Source organism: Capsella rubella, unplaced genomic scaffold, assembly GCF_000375325.1.
Source record: "Capsella rubella cultivar Monte Gargano unplaced genomic scaffold, Caprub1_0 scaffold_7, whole genome shotgun sequence".
Taxonomy (NCBI): domain Eukaryota; kingdom Viridiplantae; phylum Streptophyta; class Magnoliopsida; order Brassicales; family Brassicaceae; genus Capsella; species Capsella rubella.
The window spans coordinates 1,163,067-1,176,934 of NW_006238917.1; the positions used below are offsets into that span (position 1 = coordinate 1,163,067).

The 13,868-nt window shown below is 35.5% G+C and overlaps 3 protein-coding genes across 3 annotated transcripts; 1 reads left to right on the top strand and 2 right to left on the bottom strand.

The window, feature by feature from the left end:
• Positions 1 to 11: 11 nt before the first annotated feature.
• Positions 12 to 2,010, bottom strand: LOC17878891. Its single transcript, XM_006283709.2, has 4 exons — positions 1,119 to 2,010; positions 607 to 934; positions 457 to 538; positions 12 to 352 (listed from the first exon to the last, which is right to left on the bottom strand). The coding sequence occupies exons 1-4, from the start codon at positions 1,747 to 1,749 to the stop codon at positions 98 to 100; spliced, it is 1,296 nt and encodes a 431-aa protein (XP_006283771.1). The 5' UTR covers positions 1,750 to 2,010; the 3' UTR covers positions 12 to 97.
• Positions 2,011 to 4,812: 2,802 nt separating this feature from the next.
• LOC17877630 (CLK4-associating serine/arginine rich protein) lies at positions 4,813 to 8,253 on the bottom strand. Its single transcript, XM_023778631.1, has 13 exons — positions 7,941 to 8,253; positions 7,811 to 7,849; positions 7,557 to 7,705; positions 7,322 to 7,397; positions 6,927 to 7,221; positions 6,700 to 6,809; positions 6,573 to 6,620; positions 6,291 to 6,488; positions 5,981 to 6,076; positions 5,743 to 5,870; positions 5,507 to 5,648; positions 5,162 to 5,314; positions 4,813 to 5,041 (listed from the first exon to the last, which is right to left on the bottom strand). Exons 1-13 carry the CDS (start codon positions 8,135 to 8,137, stop codon positions 5,017 to 5,019), a joined length of 1,656 nt encoding a protein of 551 aa, XP_023634399.1. The 5' UTR covers positions 8,138 to 8,253; the 3' UTR covers positions 4,813 to 5,016.
• Positions 8,254 to 11,384: 3,131 nt separating this feature from the next.
• On the top strand, positions 11,385 to 13,227 carry LOC17880081 (heat stress transcription factor B-1). Its single transcript, XM_006284184.2, has 2 exons — positions 11,385 to 12,106; positions 12,325 to 13,227. The coding sequence occupies exons 1-2, from the start codon at positions 11,888 to 11,890 to the stop codon at positions 12,970 to 12,972; spliced, it is 867 nt and encodes a 288-aa protein (XP_006284246.1). The 5' UTR covers positions 11,385 to 11,887; the 3' UTR covers positions 12,973 to 13,227.
• Positions 13,228 to 13,868: the final 641 nt, after the last annotated feature.

Genomic DNA, 13,868 nt, shown 5'->3' on the forward strand with positions numbered 1-13,868 from the left:
GACAACTAAAAAATTGGAACAGACAAAGCTTTACAAGAAAAATTTGCAGTGTACATTTGTTTTTCTTTGTTCAAATCGCCTTTTAAATAAAAAAAATTTATAGAGCAGAAGAAGACTTTCTGCAATCAACACGAGGAGCAAAGCAAGTCATGAAAGGGGTCATGAAAGTATGTCTTCGGACAAGATGAGTGATCTTCACTGAGTTTCTGGAGATTTGATGATTCCCTTGTTGGTGTTGTTCATGTTCACTGGATACTGAACTTCTCCTCATCTCTTGTGCTTTTATCTTGGCTGTTTGAAGCTTGTTCAGTATCTTATCCATTGATGCTGATTTCTTCTTCTCCAGCTTGACCTGTTGATTCAAAAGCCAAATACACTTCAGTATATAGTAATTGTTCATGATCTGTAGTTGGGTTATGAGGCGGAGCTTATACAAGTAAGTGAAGGAGAACAGACCTCGAGTTTTCTAATGGCGGCTTCTGCTTTCGCCTTCTGCAGATTCTCCCAAGCGGCTATCTTCGCTTCCTCTCTTTGCAACCTGCAATTATTCTACATTAATGGCTGACCAAGAAAAACAGATATAAAGATAGATACAACTTTGATTACTTAGAAAGAGTCATGGCTGGTTCTGAGATATCCCAAGAAGAGGAAGACGCAGAAGCTTCAGAGTTATCTTCAACCTCAGGTTGCTCTCTCCTAATAATCCTAGAAGACATTACTCGTCTCTTTGGACGCTTAATCATCTTTGCTCCTTTATCCATTTTCACTTCTCTCACTTCAGCTCTACAAGGAGGAGGCTCAATCACAGAAACAGCCAGCGGTGGTGACTGATTATTGTTATTAGGACTCGTCTCTTCCGGACTCATCTGAGTAGCTATATCTCTTCTTGAAACCACCGGAGATTGAACAGCCGTCATCATCTCTGCTTTCTCCTCTGCACATATTTCCAAAAAACCAACAAAGCTTAGATCTTGGACATGGTTCTGTAAGAATCAGCTCAATCTTGAAGATCTAAAGCTTTCCAAAAGAGAGAGTCTTTTTGCAGTTTTGTGAAGCAAAGAGGACTAATCTCAGATTTGTTAAGTTAAGAGGATAAGAGACAGAGAGACTATTATTACCTGTATCAGTTTTGGAACTAAGAGATGAAGTTTCTTCACTCATCAAATCAACCCAGCTCCGGCTATGTCCGTGTCCAGGTCCATGTCCATAGCCATCAAAAACACCACCACCGACACTCCCTCTAAAAACCCTATCGGCCTCCAAAACACCAGTGGAGAAGGGTGAACCAACCACCATTAAACCCTTGGGAGGACCATCCATAGAACGCATCATCATCCTCGGAGAATAGTGATAACACCCAATAGCCGAAGAAGAAGACGTCGGATGCTGATGCGGATGCGGCAGCGTAGGCGGAGCAATCGGACCGCTTTTAGATTTCTGACGCCTCTGTTCAGAAAACTGAGAAGTCACTGAGGGATTTTTACAAACACCTTGTGGGTATGTCGCCACAGGGCTGCAAATCCACCGCTCAGCGTCTTCCCATTTCGACGGTATTGCTCTACCGCTGTAAAACGGTGTCGTTAAAGCTGAGGCTGAGCCTATGTGACGACGACCACCACTAATCGCAGCGGAGGAAGTAGTTGAGGAAGGATGGGGAACTCTCTCGGAGCTCCAACCTTTGTTATCGGCGTAACTCGGAGCTCCGGGACTTAAGAACCCACCGAAACTGTTTGATGAAGTCTTTCTCATGTTTTTGTCGACTCCCTTTAAAGAACAAATCTCAGCTGGGTTTAAGATTTAGTTTGGAAAGAATGGAACTTTCTTTTTTTTTAAGAAATCGAACTCATGTTTTTGTTGACCGGAGATTGAGAAGTGTTCAAGAGTGATGATGTAAAGTGTTCAAAAGAGAGAGAGAGAATAAAAGAAACTGTACTTTTGTGTTCTTTGTAATAATCTCAAAAGGTGAGAACTTTGAGAGTCGATACTCGATAGATAGAGATAGAGATAGAGAGAGGAGAGAGATTTTTTTTTTTTGTGTGTTGGCATTAAGACAAGACAAGTGTCGTGGCTGGTCCGATCATACACCCACAAAACAAAAAAAAAAAAAAAAAAAACTCTTTATACTACTACTGTATATGGGATAGATCAAGTTGAAACTGACTTATTTGGGATAATGTAATTTAGCCTTTTCTTATTACAACACTCTTCAATGTTAAATTTTTTGGAGAAGAAGAAACAAGATTTGGACATGTTTAACTGACGTTAGAGCACCTCCAATAGAGATGGTTAATGTATATTTAACACATTGCTTATCATTATATGTAATGATTATAATTATAAAAAAGAAAAATATTGTAAGCATTATAAATTAAGTTGTGATTATAAGCAACACATAAGCACTATTTTTGAAAATTTAATTTTAAAAAATTGATTACCATTGGAGGTGCTCTTAGAGGTTACTTTGTTTGTTAGTTTTGGTAAATCTCTTTCTTCTTATTTGTCTTCCATCCAATTCCTCTGTACCGTTATTACAATGCCACAACTCTTCCATGTGACATCGTCTGCTCTTTTCGATAAGTTCAGACTCTTTTGTCGTTTCTCTTAACTAGCTTCTGCTTCTTTTCTTTTTTTTTTATCTTTTTCCTTTTTTTCACTTTGATGTTATTCTTTTTACAGTATATAGAAATTGTAACTGTAGCTCCTGCAGACCTAAAAAAGCAGGATTGTAGCCCCCCTAAAGCTTGCACTAATATGTAGTCTCCATTATTATTACATATCATTGGTACTTTGGTAGAGTCATACCATTATTAGTCAAAACAGATCTGTAGAATTTCGTAGAGTGTGACCAACATTTTAAACACAAGATTAAAGAAGCTATTATAAAAGGGTGAGTTAAGTTTTTGTACCAAGTAGAGTAGAAAGATAAGAAAGGACCTGATAACTGAAAAATGGTGATGAAGGTAAAAATAAAATGTGTACACTTTTTGATTACATGCATAACACTCTTCTAATGTTCTCTTTCATATTTGCCATAGGGTTAAGATAAATTTAATAGACAATAAATTGCGGTTGTTACAAATAACGGCATGGATATTACAGTTGTATATGAATTGACAAATATTTGAGTTGAAGACCTAAATATTCCCAACTTTATTAGATAACTCTCTGATCTCTATTCATTATAATCGATGGTATTGTAACAAGTTAAGGTACAACTATTGCATTTATAAAGAATAATTGACTGTTGCCCCCGCAACAAAAAAGAAAATGACCATGATGAATTGGTGTTTGTCAAGTTGGACGAAATATATAATTCATGTACATAATGACAAAGATCTTTCTGTTCCATTTCTTATAAATTATAATAATTGTTTCTCTACAACCGTTGACATAAATTAAGTAGTTATTTAATGACTTCTTTAGCTAGTTTTAATTGCGTTGAAAAAAAAAAAACTAGTTTTAATTGATTCTCAACCCTAAACAGTCAACCCTAAATGTACATTCGAATTTCATTTAATAAATTAGATAAACGACTGAAGATAAGTACCATTTTGTTAAAAAAATTCATTGAAATGATTAAATGATTCTTCAAAGCCTCCGGACTTTAGGCTTTAAGTAGAGTTACAATTCCAAAGAAACTCATCAGAATATCAGATGGTGGTGTGGTGGATGGATTAGTGATGAAGTTACGAAAATTTAAAAGAAGTCAATATCACGTTATCTACGCTCTTAACGCATGGGGATGGATGTTCAAGCGCGCGCACACATACACACGACAACACACACTAGTCTCGTTGTTATTTATTGTAGGCATTTATTTTTCGAACAAAACAAAGCTATCAATTTTACCAAATAATAATAATACTACAATTTCGACAACGAAAACAAAAAAATCAGAGAGAATGGGTCCAATTAATAAAACCCCATGTATCCCACCCAATACTGACTGACGCATGATATATAGTGAGTGACTCGGCTCCTACCACTTTGAACGTTGATTTTTTTATTCTCCTTCATTCATATCCTTCTTATCTCTCTAATTCCATCACAAAACTATTGGAATCTATATTAATCAACTAAATTCACGTGTGCTTTCATTGTTTATATAAACCAATTCGTATGCTTCCATGCTGCGCGTGTCCATATTTTATTTGCAATTCCAAAAACTTGAACATGTTTTTTCATGGTTAAGTATATAATTCAACTCATAATGATCCAACTATTTTCCTCTTTCCTTATTCAATTGAATGTTTTATATAAGAAGAAAAAAAAAGGAATATGAGAAGATTCTATTAATGACGAAAGAGACCATTGCTAGTTTCTTCTACTGTTCTCGACAGTTCAAAGCCGCAAGCTTTGAGTTTTATGGTTATCTGGGACCAGCCTTTACTATTCGTTTCCTCAATGTAGTTGTACGTATGACAATCTTTGTAGCTTAAAACAATTTCCTTAGAAAGAAGCAACACTTAAGAGGGCTGTGTACTTACAAGTCCAAAGAGCTGAAACTAATTTATCAAAGTTAATGAAAACTTATGAGAGACTTTAATATAATACGGTGGAGATTTGTGTAGTTTAGTAAGCAACGCTTTCACAAACAATGAAAACGCATGGGGACGGTCACGCACAAACGACAAACACACATTTGTTAAATAATCCAACATTTATTTTCGGAACAAAACAAAACCATAAACCTAGAGACAAAGAGAGTTCTCACTTAATATCACCATTACTTTGTTAGAAATCGTAATTCATTTACTATATATATCATCATTATGTTCTTTTATAACATCTTATAGTTTCTAAAAGACTCAATATGAAAACTTTGTTTATTTGTCGTCCCACAAAATCATATTTCTACCACTGGATTATAATAATAAGTAAATAACATCGAGTCCCAGACAATCATTTTTATCCAGAAGAGAAAAGTAAGGATAAAGAAAACACACATAAATAAAAACACTAAAAAAGAGGCAACAAAAACAAACCCGTTGCCTCAACAATGAGTTTTGCCTCTCTTCAGTGCCTTGACCTGCTTCTTCGCCTGCAAAAACACCCAGTATGTTATTTTTATATATACGCAAAGCAAAGGGCCAATGACACCATTCTCGACGACAAACATGTAAAGCTTGCCATCTGTTTCTTTTTTTTTCTTTTTTTTTACCTGGGAGACCTTGAATAAGATGGAGAACGTCTCCGTGAGCGTTTGGGAGAGCGTGATAGCGACCTTGATGGTGACCTAGATCGTGACCTTGACCCGTGCCTCCGCGATCTCCTGCTTCTACTTCTGCTTCTGCTTCGGCTTCGTCTGTGCCTTCTGCAAACAAAACATTTTAGTAAAGAAAATCAAATGTGAGAAGGAGCAATTAAATCTGTGCAAGTCAACTGTGTTGGTGAGTGTCGAGAGAGAGAGCAGATCCAATCAGAGCTCTAGAACCGAAAACTTCCTTCTCATCTTCACAAATCCTCATTCTAATCACGAAGAAAAAATGATAACTTTATTAACAACCTCGGTGGTGGTGATCGACTATAACTCCTACTACGGCTGCGATGCCTATTCCGACTTAAACGGCTTGTTTCCGCTAGTTTCTCCAGCCTTTGTCGCTCCTGTTCTCGTTTTTTAGCTGTCTCTGTTGCAGAGTCTTTCTTAACTGTGTACAATATGATTCATCCACCATCTCAGTTTCTCACAGCAAATAGGAATAATTTTAGTCGTAATGAACATAACAGCACTTAAGATCTTACTTTGCTTCGTTAGCTGTTTGTTCATGATTCTCTTTAGTCGTTCTTGGGGAGTTTCTTTCTTCTCTGCTTGCGTCTGCTTCAAAGAAGAGGTACCTGCTTTGGACAGCTTCGCTAGTGCTGTGGAAGTACTGAAATTAGAAGAAGAAAAAAGGTCAAGGTTCCCAATTCACAACCACAGAAACTAACGGAAGATACATAACACACAAAACAAACTAGAATTATTCAATCTCATCCATACCTCACTGTCGGTTTAGCTGGTTTAACAATCTTGTCTTTCTCAAAGGATACACCAGATGCAGGATCAACATGCAGCGCCTCAAGGATATGGCCCGGTCTGCAGGGATATAGAATATTATAGTTTCCTACTCAATCGATTATAATTAGCAAATTATATTTAATTTTAAAAGCGGTTCTAGAAAGGACGATTCTATCTCTCCCTTGGTGCTATTCTAGTGCCAATTTATTCTACAACAACAGAAGTTTTCCTCAACCAACAAGTGGGGAGTAAGTGACTATCTTTGCAATAACTAGAAGTTAAGTGCTCCGACCGGCTTAATGAATCAGACTGAGATGGCGGTGAACGCGGTGGTGAATATCCTTCGAACTTTGGACTTCTCACATCTCCAGAGCCTCCTCCAAATTCTGTAATATATTCGATTTTTGGTTGGCTGATTTCATCAGAATGATCTCCACGCCCATTCCGTCGCGAGTATGATGGAGAATATGACCGGGATCTGGATCTTGATCTGTGGATACGGGAAAGAAAGATCAGGAATCACTGTCCAGTTTCCAAGCTGGTATGAAAAAATAACAAGCTAATAACGGCAAACCTTCTTGAACGCGGATAAGCCTCATAAGTAGGACTCCTACGAGACTCCCTGTGTAGTTAGAAGCACCATGTCAATGAGTTAAATGTACCTTTTGGCTTTTGCTTTCTTATGTGTTATGCTATCTTACCTGTAGGGATCATGATGAATCATTTGCCTTCCAACAATCCTTGACGTTTCTTTTTCTCTGTCTCTCTCTATCCTTGAAACTTTTCTTCTTTCCTTGCGACTTAACTTCTTCTGCATTTTCATGAATTTCAGTTCAGTTCATAATCATTAGTAGATAAGCAAAGAAAAGAGATCAAAACAAAAGGAAGACATAAACTTTCATAGATCAACACGAGCCTTGCAACTTACAATTGAAGGATCGCCTTTGATGAGTTCCTTTTGCCTTTTCTCCTCCTCTTTTGCCTTCTTGTCCATATAAACCAGCCACCCATATCGCTTTACGCCAAACTGTTTAGCAATAGTTTCCATTCCTTCATCATCACTGTCATTACTGTCAAATTCTTCCTCTTCATCCTCGTCATCCTCGTCGTCATCATCATTATCATCGTCCGCATCCAATGATTCATCTTTTCCGTTACCCGCATAAGAAAATCCAACCTGCGAATACGTTCCTTTGTTTGCAGGTGGTTGAGCTGGTTGGGATCTTTACCAAACATACAAAAACAAGAAACAAATTGTGAGTAACTAGAAAATCAAGTGAGTACAGGAAAACTACAACTTTCAGAGTATGGGTGAAAATGTACCTAGCCCCTAGGAAAGGAGCAGCAAGTTTGGCCTCGAGCTCTTGATGGACATGTAGCAACCCCTCCTCATCAGAAACTGTTCACAGTATGAAGCATTATCCCAGTGACACTTATCTCTCAACTACTCTGAATTTTGATTACGAAGAACCGGTGTTTTTCCTTGAATTGGATTCGAAGATCCGAAAAAGAAACAAATTTTATGGGAAGAAAATGTGGTAGTAAAAAAGGTACCGACATCCTCTACGCCGATGCTTAATCAAATCCCGATAACGCTCAAAATTAACAAACTCTTCAACTTCTTCCTCCTCTTCTGTTTTCTTATGTGGCCGTATGCTTCTCGAACCAGCCTCACGCACAAAATCCAAAAGAGCACGACCATCAAATCTACACGTTAAAAGTACAACAATCACTAATTCAAATCAACAATTCACAAAACAACCAAGCAAGCAATTGATGAATTTTCGATAAACCCTAGAACTAAATCATTACCTATCAATCATTACATCCTGCTTCCCGTTCCAAGGAATCCTGATACAGAAGTCGTTCAAACTCCATAAGTAATCAAAGCCAAATTCTCAAAATTCGAAGCACGAGTATTATTCGATTAGGGGTTAATTACAAGCCCTGTTGATCCTCGGTGGCTTGGTAAAGACCATCATCGCGGAAGACTCGGTATCGAGAACCAACGGCTTGAATCGACTGAATAGGATCACCACGTCGTTTAGCCAAGTAAATAGCTCGCCGTTGTGCTCTTTTCCGAGCGGCGTCCATCATATCGTGGACCTTCTTCTCCGATCTTCTCGCTTCGTGCCACATCTTTTGTTATCACTTCCTTGCTCTCTAAAGCTCAGAAACCCTAATTAAACTCTTCGAATTGGGAAATCTTTCTCAGGCGAATTTTGTCGATAACTTTTATTTTATTTCCGGCGACTACTTTTGCAGAGAATGTGAACCGTCCGATTCCAGAGATCATTAGATCTGCGCCTTATCCACGTGTCAATTATTAAGGCTAATGCTTAGCGCTTATATGCGTAAGATTTTTGATGGAACCTTCCGCTTCTACGAGAGGTTTACTAATTTCTAATTTATATTTTTTAATATGTATTTGTGCAAAAAATAGTAGATTTTATTTTGTTAAGTAGTTTTTTGGTGTTTTTCTTTTAATGGCTAAACACTTAGACGACCAAACTTTTTGAACACTATATGCATGTTGCATGTGATCGAGTATAAAACCCTAGTATAATACAATTTGAAAAAAGAATTTATATATATATATATATATATAGAGTTGTTTTTATAGGAAATAATAATGTGTATTTTTGCTTAAAAAATCCTCAAACCGGTTGTTGAAAGAGCTGTGTAGCGAGTGAACGTCTTTTCATTCTTTAAGTATTCCAATATACGTAACTAATCAATTTTATAATACAAAATATGTGATAGAAAACTATACTAATTGGTAGAGGCATAAATTAGTGGTGGTGGTGCCCAAAAATTCTGGAAGCTGTGACTGATCATATTTTGGTTTGAGGTGAGTGTAGTAGCAACGTATGACGTTAACATATGGCGTACATAATAATTACAATATGGAAGCTTAATCATAAAGATTAGATTGCATTTTATATCTCATTGGTTGGACCACTTGGTTTGAGGTCATGAGAAGAACACATATAGTTTTTATTTACAGTTAGTTTGAATCAAGGTTGTACCATTTTTACTTCTATTAACCGGAGTATTTACAGTTTACATTGGATTTTAAGTGTACTTATATATGAACAGTTTTTGTCGACTCAAAAGCTAAAGATGGGAATATATATATTCAAAAAGTAAAGATATGTATATGATGGGAACAGGGAATGTAACTCAAACATTCTAATGCTCAACAAACGCAATTATATATCATTACCAGACTCATCTTTCAAGTTCCATCAGAAAAAAAAAAAAGAGAGATTCGTGGAAAACAAAAGACATACGTTTTAAATCGATGTTTCTTTCTTTATGGATGTTGCTTGACGCGTGTCAATAGCTGCCACCATTAGTCTGACTTAAGTTTGGTTTTTTGGTCAAGTGTTCAGTTTCTTCTCATGTCACCAAAGGTCTAAAACGTAGAAATGAGTTCGAACTTTCCATAGTAGAACTGAATAAATGGTCCAAAACTGGTAAAAACACAAAGACCTAAACTGAACATTAGTTCATTGAATTTGTTGTGATGGCTGAAGATATTTTTATGATAACGAAATTTAAAGTGATTGTGTTTTTGGTCTAGTAGTTTTTCCAAAAAGTAAATTTTCCCAACAAATTTTAACATAGTAGTTTATGTTAAATTGTTAATGTCGCCGCCTCATCATCACCCGCATAACACATTTTTTTGTTAAGTGTTTTTCCTTTAAATTATTTTATTTCATTTTGTACATTTTGCACCATCCATAGAATTACAAATTAGAACCATCATAAATATATAATTATCCCAACATAGAATCAAAATACATATTACGGTTCAACTTAAATGATTTTATAATTTGTGAGTTAAAATAAAAAATTATTCTAGAATTTGTAATACATGTTTAGATAAGTTTCGATTCATCAAATTGGATATAATAATTGTATATCACGAAGTCAAAATCCCCTCGTTTATTTCCGACTTTTCTATGTGGCGAAAAATGTTCTCTATCCATGTGCATAATTTAACAGAATACATAATTAAATAAGAAGATAACAATTCGTTATTAGGAAATGTGAAAGAGTATACAAGTCTAATATGAGATACTCCAACTTGAGTAAAATGAAAAGTAAAGCCCTATCAACATGGAAAAAAGGTTACACACATTTGTTAATGTCATTAATATATTGTTTCATATATAATTGGAGCTCTTAGTATTGAACTTTCAAAATTAGTATACTGAATCACGAACCCGGTTTATATATAATCGTGAGTCCTAGCTAGTAACTGAGTAAGTTAGGTTTCCCGTTCTAAATATAAAAGAACTGTGGAATAATGAAAATTTGAATACAGTTTATGGAATGAAATAATCAATTAACAAAAAAAATGATTACATTATAAAATTTTGTCATAAGGGAGACATATTCATGATTTTTAAAAAATAGACGATGTATTTGAAGTCCATACTAGTATATGCAAGTATCCACAAATTTTTCACACGTTTGCTATCGCCTTTTTTGACTAGAAAATATATTTTGATTGCAGAGAATCAGCTTTTAAATACGTTTTATGAAAACACATGCCACATTACTCCAACTGATGATGATACTAGGATTTGCTTAGATTATTAATTCTTCCTAAGAGTCCATATTCTCAAACTAAAGTTCATATAACTTTACATAAGATTTACCGTTTGTGATGGAAACGAGTATTTTATATAGCAGTGGTGGTATGAGTAGTATCAATGATAATAAAATGCGAATAAAAGAGACAAAGGTGTTAGGGAAATAAATCCAAGAATATGAAGACGTAGATGTCGATAGGTACTTTTATGTTAAGAACTTGGATTTGTCACGACACACACGTTAGAATATATTATCCGACATGGTTTAGTCTAAAGATACAAATTTGAAAAGAAAAAGGTAAAACGAAGCTCATTGTCATTGGTACCCCAATGTGAATCGAAAGGCAAATTGTGTTAGGTGAACACATTAAAATATTACAAAAGATATATATTAGAAACAAACAAAGTCGCAATTTCTATTATAATAAATATCTTTTTTTTTTTTTTTTGTCTCCCGTCATATTTGAAAAAAAAAACATTAACATATCTGTTAAATTAAAAACTTTCTAGATGAATAGAAATAAATATATTCTTTATTTATTTCTTCTTTTATTTTTTGTGCGTATTTGTTTTAAAACAACATATTTTTTAGCAATTATAAACATGTTCTAGTCATATAAACAATTACATAACTAAACTATGGGTTACAGTTCCACAAATTATGAATAAGAAATATTCAAGGGAGTGAAAAAATGGAAAATATAATTCAAAAGATAAGACAGTTTTGAATAATTTTTTGATAAGAAAGAAAGAAAGAAGAAAAGATGTTTCTTAGAATTTCTAGAAACAAGCATCCTTTTCTTTTACAGTTTTTTTAATTTTTCTTCTTATTACAAAGGTAGGGACGACATACCATCGAGGATCTATAAATCTTTCTACGTTATAAAGACAACTCTTCGCAATAACACTTAACTAGTTTTTATATATCTTTTTTACTTACTTGTTTTTATTTGTACACAAAAGAGAAAGAAAAAAAGGTTACTCATATATTAATAACTTATACCACACGGATTAGCTCCGGCGAATAATGGTCGTCGTCTTCATCTTCTTCCTCCAACAGATTTTTCCTTAAATGGAAGAAAGCAAAAGAAACTCCGATCTTCTCCGTTCTCGTGTCTTCCTCTCTGGCTTCTACTGCTGGGATTGGGAATTTCTCACCGCTCTCTTGCTCTTTAGTTGCTAAATCCTTATTTGATCCCATCTCTATTCCTTCTTCTTTTTATTCTCTCTGTTGTCTAGATTCTTTTTTAGTGTTTTTGTTTTTTGGGGTGAAAAATCGCCGGAGATGACGGCGGTGACGGCGGCGCAAAGATCTGTACCGGCGCCGTTTTTAAGTAAAACGTATCAGTTAGTGGATGACCATAACACAGACGACGTCGTGTCATGGAACGAAGAAGGAACAGCTTTCGTGGTGTGGAAAACAGCAGAGTTTTCGAAAGATCTTCTTCCTCAATACTTCAAACATAATAACTTCTCAAGCTTCATTCGTCAGCTCAACACTTACGTGAGTTTCAAGACCAAGAAAATATAGTATCATTTAAAAAAACATAAATTACATTTATTGCTTCCTTCAATTATTATTATGGTGAAATTGAATAATTCATTCTCTTGGTAGGTAGTTTGGTTTTGGCACAGTTTCGTAATTTTTGCAAACTTTGGGGGTTGGTGAGAAATGTTTCTAGAAGCTTTTGTTTATTTTTTTGTTTGGTTTTGGTTCTGCAGGGTTTTCGGAAAACTGTACCGGATAAATGGGAATTTGCTAACGATAATTTCCGGAGAGGCGGAGAGGATCTGTTGTCGGAGATACGACGGCGTAAGTCGGTGATCGCGGCGGCGGGGAAATGCGTAGTAGTTGGTGGTTCGCCGTCGGAGTCAAACTCGGGTGGTGATGGTGGTGATCACGGGTCAAGCTCCACGTCATCACCCGGTTCGTCTAAGAACCCTGGCTCGGTGGAGAACATGGTGGCTGATCTATCAGGAGAGAACGAGAAGCTGAAGCGAGAGAACAACAGCTTGAGCTCTGAGCTAGCGGCGGCGAAGAAGCAGCGAGACGAGCTAGTGACGTTCTTGACCGATCATCTCAAAGTGAAGCCTGAGCAGATCGAGAAGATGATCAAAGGAGGGAAGTTCAAACCGGTTGAGTCTGAGGAGGGAGAAGAGAGCGACTGCGAAGGTTGTCACGGCGGAGGAGAGAGGGAGGAGGAGGGGGTAGGTGAAGGATTGAAATTGTTTGGGGTGTGGTTGAAAGGAGAGAGAAAGAAGAGGGGCCGGGATGAAAAGAATTATGTGGTGGCTGGGTCCCATATGACGGAGATAAAGAACGTGGACTTTCACGCGCCCTTGTGGAAAAGCAGCAAAGTCTGCAACTAAACCCAAAAAGTGTGTTTTTAGAACAAGACTGTTCTTAATTTGGCCAAACCAGCGTGTGACACGTCATCGAAGGCTGTTCTTAAACTATTTTTTTTCTCGTAAGGGAAAAAGTTAATTTTCTTGTTGTTTTTTATATGTTTTTTAAAAAGTGAAGAAGAAGATCCAGAAGGATCAAAATGCAAAGTATAAGGATTTTCATGTATTGTATAAGGATTAATTAGTGTATTTAATAAAATTAAATAAGTTTAGTACATATTTGGTGTTTTTGCAAAAATTTTTATATTATTTTTGAAATTTTGACTAGATAGATTCATACTATGGTCTAGAAGGTCTTGTACATTGGTTGGAAACTTGAAAGAGGAAGAAAATGAAGAAATTTTACTTTTCTTCTTTTACTTTTTATATGTTTTCTTTTTTGCAAATAGTAGGTGGTTTCCGTGTTTTTACGTAATCCGTTGAATCTTTTCAATACAGATTGTTAGGAAATAAAGTCAAAGAAACATTGTAGAAACTCTTTAGGAAAACAAACATGTAATAAAAACGGATGTGACCTGTAAAAACCCAATGTATTAATAGAGTAAAAAAAATAAATTTATTAATCTATTCAAATGCATAATTTAGTTATATATAGCCAGAGTTTGAGACCAATAAAAAAGTATATACATATTAACATTTTTGTCTAAGCACAATTAAGTTCCTGTTGGCGAAGACTTACATCACTTGATTGAGTAGAAGAAGATATATCACTACAATCTTCATTTATTAATTAATCATCTAAATTTTCATATTATATTATTTTTGTCAGCCGTTACAATTATTTATTTATTCTTTCATATTAATTACGATTATGCCTTGTAATAAGGCTTTTAGATATATAAATGATGACACAAATACAA